The sequence below is a fragment of the Populus alba genome, chromosome 11 (genome assembly GCF_005239225.2).
Source record: "Populus alba chromosome 11, ASM523922v2, whole genome shotgun sequence".
NCBI lineage: Eukaryota > Viridiplantae > Streptophyta > Magnoliopsida > Malpighiales > Salicaceae > Populus > Populus alba.
In genome coordinates, this window is record NC_133294.1 from 12,261,221 (window position 1) to 12,267,220 (window position 6,000).

Here is a 6,000-nt window from a genome sequence, read left to right on the forward strand (position 1 = left end):
AAGAGAGAGAAAGTTATTGAATAGTTGGATTTTATCCTCTTTTCTTATTTGTTAATTAATTCTTTTAAAATAAAATTTTTTAAATGATGTTTAAATAATTATCCAATATGTAATTATTTTTAAATAATATTAGTTTTTTCCATGGTAATATTAGCAATTGATTTCATAATAAGTATATATGAATCTAATATGCATAATTTTTAAAATGCATATGAAATATTCATTGTAAGTTTTTTATATACCTTTTTCTCCAAATTTTGAAAAAGAAATTAGGGTTGATGATAGTATCCTTTTAACAAATAAAATAAAATAAAGAGCAAGATATGTGAGCTTTGACTTTCATGAGGGACAGGTGCACATGTCTAGCCAATGGACACCTGATTTTCAAATTTTTTTTTATATTGTTTTCTTTTCTTTTCTTATTTGTTAAGTTAATTGTTTTAAAATAAAGTTATTTAAATGATGTTTAAATAATTATCAAACATGTCATTATTTTAAAATAATATTAGTATTTTTCATGGTAAGATTAGCAATTGATTTCTTGATAGGCATATATGAATCTAATATGCATAATTTTTTAAATGCACATGAAAAATTTATTTAAAAAATATTTATTGTATATATTTTTCTCCAAATTTAGAAAAACAAATTAAGGTGGACTACATGCACCTTTTTAATAAAAAATAAAATAAAATAAAAAAGCAAGGCATGCGACTTGAATTTTCATGTTAGGCAGGAGGTGTGCATGTCCAGCCCATACATGCTTAACCTTCAAGTTTTTTTTTTTTTTTTATTTGTTAAATTAATTGTTTTAAAATAAAATTATTTAGATGATGCTTAAATAATTATCCAACATGTCATTACTTTTAAATAATATTATTTTTTTTCCATGATAATGTTAGTAATTGATTTATTGATATGTATATTAAAAAAATATTAGTAAAAAAATATATTTACAATTACATTTTTGTCTACAAAATTTAAAATTATTACATTTGTAATGAAAATTTATTTTTATTATCATATAATTAAATAAAAAAAATTAAAAAACTAAACATCGCGAGATCAAATATCATCACATGCTTCTATTTTTTAACTTTTCGTTTTAGTTCCTAGTTAGTGTTAATAACTTTTTTTATGGTTTATTAGTTTCCTTAATTTTCATTATATTTTTGTTAAACACACTTGTTAGCTTTCTAATTCCCAATTAAAAGTTTTCATGGTATAAAAATTACATTCACAATACTAACACTTTCTTATCTTACATAAAAAAAATAACTTAAAATTCAACCTGCCAACTTTTTTTGATAAGAGTTTATTTGGTATTATTGTGATGGTTATTTTTTAAAGTTATTTTTATTTATATCAAAATAATATATTTTTTTATTTTTTTAAAAATATATTTTTAACATTAGCATATTAAAATAATTTTAAAAAATAAAATAAAATAATTAATATATATATTTTTAATTTTTTTAAAATACTTTTAAAAATAAAAAACAAACTAACACGAGACAAAATAATTTTTGTTTGAGAGTGTGGTTGCAGTTTCTTTTCAAAGTGCTTTTAACTTAGAAATATATAAAAATAATATTTTTTTATTTTTTTAAAAAATTTTTAATATCAACACATCAAAATGATTTAAATATACCAAAAAAAATATTAAATTAAATAAAAAAAAGTAAATATTTTAATTTTTTTAAAAATATTTTTAAAATACAAAAATAACCATTACTTAAAAGATGTTGGGCGGCCTTTACCGTACAGATTGACGTAGCGCACCATCTCTCCCAATTACGCTGTTTGCCAGCTCAGTACCCGTTCCGTTATCAACACTCTTGCCACGTTGTTGATGACGATAGAGTAACGGCACCATTAGCATTGCCGTTAGTATTACAAATAAACAGTTGATACCCTTCATGATAGAATACAGACAGGCCCATTTAAAGCCCATTTCACACTGTCTCTCTCTCCAAAAGGCACACTCTGTCTCTCTCTCTCTCTTAATCGATTCCCTGCTTCACCTGAAAGTCTCTCTCTAGAATTCATGTCGGTATGTAGTTTCTGTATAATAGTCTATATCCCCTATATGCATACCGATTATTGTGTGTGAGTGTATTAAAGTTTCTATTTTTATTCTTTTTTGTTTAATTGTACTTTTGCTGGGTTTTTTTTTATCTGTATCAGATTTTTTTATGGTTTGGCTTTTGCTGCTGATTACAAATGTTCTTTCTTTTTTACTTCATGAATTATGTTGATTTGATTTTGGTTTCTTATTTTGTGGGTTTTTTTTTACCACTGTTTAGGAAATGTTATTTAATGGTTAGAGCAGTCTTTTTTTTTTCTTTTTTTTTTTTCCCGTTAATTTTATATTTATGAATTTTAATTAATGAACTTTACATGTTTTTTATGGACGAAGTGATTTCTATTTGGAAAATTATCTTTTTTTGCTTCTCTTTGATGATCCGTGTTAGTTATTAAGAGCTTGCTAGGAGCGCTCATAGATTTAGGAGCTGGAAAAGCTATTGGTATCTTACAACTAAAAAATGTTATGCAATTCTTTCATTACGGGGTGTTTTTAGACCCTTTTGTGCTTGTGAGAATCAAGAAAATGTCATTTTATAATGAAGAGAATTAATTATCTCGCTAACATGAACAAGCATATGATTGGGAAGCTGAAGCGACTAGATCCTTGAAAGTGAAGTTGATGAGTTGAATATGTTAGCATAGCTTAAGAAACTACGCCATTTTTATCTCATACATGCTAGTCTCTGCATTATGCTTTTCAGGAATTTAATGGCTTGTTTGAGCTCCATTTATTGGATCATAGATTTCTTAATCCTAGTTATATAGTGGCGTTGCCTCTGTTTATGGCTATGTGCATTAAGAATTATAAATGCTTGCTGTTAAGCTTCTTCTACCCCTGCATATGTGATGGTACACTAGATCATTTCAATTCTGATTTAATATATTTGTGGTTTCCTCTGTATCAGATGAGATTTCTGCTTTAGGTTTAAATTTATTACTGTGTTTTCAGTTCTGGTTAATTATTTCTGTAGAACTAGTGCACATGGTTTGTATGATTTTTTTGGTTGTCCTTGTTATTTGTTGAGCTCCTTTTTTAACTCAATTGGACCACAGTGAAAGTATGATGTTGCTGTACTGAATATCTGTTCTCATAATTCTAAATCTTTGTAGTTTTTGTTGTTAAGTGAAAAATCACTGCTGCTCGATGTACGGCTCTTCCCTGATTTATACAGCTCTCAGAATCTTGATGGCTGCTCTCTTCATTTCTTTCTTGTCTACAGGACACAGGTCGGCCACTGCCAAAATTTGGTGAATGGGATGTCAATGATCCTGCATCAGCTGAGGGATTCACTGTAATTTTTAACAAGGCAAGGGATGAGAAGAAGACAGGTGGCCAACCGGAATCACCAGGAAAGGTTGTTGATTCTCATGTTAAGCCTGGATTAAATCCTGCCAAATCTCAGCCTGTAAGTTTTTTTTTTCCCCATCACATAATGCTTTTTTAGCAGGGAAGGCATGTGTCTTGCAAATGACACATACATTAGCCAGCCAAGATAGCATGATCTTTTCCCAGTAACGTGTATCATCTTGCTTAAATGGGCTATGTTTCTATGCTTGTGTGCATGTTAATTTTCAAGTGTGTGGGTTTTACTATTGATGTCAACAACTTAAGAGACCTTGATCAATATTGAACAAAACAGAGGGAAAAAAATTGATGCAGCCTATCATTGGATTGATTTTTGTTGAGTTTTCACCTGTGGCCAGTGATATTGTGGATATCATTTTGCATTATAAATAGAAGGATATCATTTAGCTTTTACAGAAGTAAAGTTGCAGATTTATGGCCTTAAAAAATGCTGGGGAAAGGGTCAGATAGTCTAACCATGTCATCTGAGCCAGCGATTTCTGCTCAGAGATTTTGTGAGAGGATAGAACACGGAACTTTCTGGTCTGGTCTTCTTTTCCACATGGATGTGGCTATCTTCTAATCAATTGTAATTCATGACACACCATTGTGAAAGTCCATTTAGATGGGTGGAAATGGACTGATAATAAATATTGTGAGACATTATTTAGTTTTGCAGTTTAAGTTCCTTCTAAACAGCACAGAAATGTCACAACAAACTCATGGCCGGCCACAATCTTTTCTATCTCATAAATTCATGGGTGTTATGTTTTCCATTTTAACATGGATAATTTACTGATTTTCAGAAAAAATGGTTTTGCTGCATCCAAAGTCCGCATGTGGAGTCTTGACGATGTCTTTCCAACATAAGGGCTTCAACCGAAGTGTATGTTTAACTATCTATGTCCCCACAATATATTTACTAAAGATGATAGGAGCTGTAGGATGATTACTGCTGGATTTTTATTTTTTTTCGTGATGTAAAACTGAGTTATGGTGGGGTGGAATGAGCAAATACACAATAATTGTATCTATCATGCACCGATATGTTTTCTTCTCCTTGCTTTCAATCATTTTGGTGAGTAAAGAAAAGCCACCAAGGTTGTGATTGATTAGTGTTACATGGGGAAGAGGCAAAAAGCAAACATGTTTGGTTAAAGAATGTTTTCAAGATAGTTTTGGAATGAATTGCTGAACTTTCAATGCAAAAAGACACACACTTTCTGTCTCTGAATAATAACTAAATACTATTCAAGAAAACTGAATCATTTTAGATCTTGTTAGCTAGGCTCTAAATTATTAGGAAATTCTTCAACGCCTTCTTGTTCTTAAACACTGGGACAACTTTGGTCATTCCTCATTTCCAAAAGGAGCACACTCTAATGATGGCATTAGGGTTATATCTGCAGTACTGGTTAACTGGCCCCATAGGCAATTGTGGTGTTGCTTTTTATAGAAGGCAGTCTCATTTCCAAATGGCTGCAACTGGAGGCGGCCGATGGTGTAAATGCAAGAAAAGTTCAAGACCCAAGTGAAAGCACATGGCACCAGCATATTTACTCTAAAGAAGAAGGTCGAGTTTGAGTCCCAGACAATTTGAAGAGAATAAGGAAAGAAAGCACCTGCAGACCTTGCTCAAGGCCAAAGATTGCCTGAAAAACAGCAAAAACCATCTAAAAGATATACATGTATAATTCCATTATCAAAAGAATTTCAAAGAGGTCGTTCCCCAACAGATGCTCAACTTGCATTTTCCTACAACTACTCTGCAGCATGCCCAATCTAAACTCTAGATGGACACTAGCAGGTAAACTTGACGAACACTAGCAACGACCAGGGCTGTGGATTCGAAGGCTGCCTTTTGAATTGCCCCCCGGCTTGTTGCATCATTTACTGCATCAACAACCATTGAAATTTGTTTGACAAAAAAAAAAAAAAAAACATACGAAGAAATTATAGTTATTTAACAAGAACTTTTAACAATTTAAATGGTGGTTGAGCAAAACATTTACATGGTGTCTTAGCTCTTGATATAGTCCATTACTGCTATCTTGAACCCGCAGTTTCTCCTGATATGATATAAATACAAACATCATCATAACATGAACACTATTGAAAAATTATTCCAAAAGTTTTACTTTTGTCCAACTTTTTAAAAGTTCCTTATATATATATATACACACACACTCTTTTCTTTTTCATCCATTTTAACTTTATTTAAACAAGAAATCAAATAGAATTGACTCTTCTCCTTTTGGCCAAATATGGTCTATAATGGCACTATATTTTAGTATTCAAAATTTTCCAACAAATTTTCATTTCCCTCACCCCTTAGGTATTCTTATTAATATATTCAAGCATAAATTTTCTACCAGATTAAATAACTCAATTTGTATTTTTTAAAAATATCCTAGGTCGAGTATTTCATAAAGGAAATATGAATTTTACTTTCGTTTTTTCATGCAATTCAATTCTTATTTATACTTCGCTTATTTCATTTAACACAATTTGATACAATTTCTGTGTCAATTAAATCAACCATCTTAATCCCCTATTTATTTGGCAAA

The 6,000-nt window shown here is 30.3% G+C and overlaps 1 protein-coding gene across 1 annotated transcript; it reads left to right on the top strand.

Moving 5' to 3' along the window:
- The first annotated feature begins 1,928 nt into the window (after window positions 1-1,928).
- On the top strand, window positions 1,929-4,644 carry LOC118035371 (protein NOI4-like). Its single transcript, XM_035040925.2, has 3 exons — window positions 1,929-2,053; window positions 3,309-3,494; window positions 4,240-4,644. Exons 1-3 carry the CDS (start codon window positions 2,048-2,050, stop codon window positions 4,282-4,284), a joined length of 237 nt encoding a protein of 78 aa, XP_034896816.1. The 5' UTR covers window positions 1,929-2,047; the 3' UTR covers window positions 4,285-4,644.
- Window positions 4,645-6,000: the final 1,356 nt, after the last annotated feature.

Coding starts and splice junctions, on each gene's coding strand:
- LOC118035371 (XM_035040925.2), top strand. Junction 3,495..4,239: donor ATCCTGCCAAATCTCAGCCT/GTAAGTTTTTTT, acceptor ACTGATTTTCAG/AAAAAATGGTTTTGCTGCAT.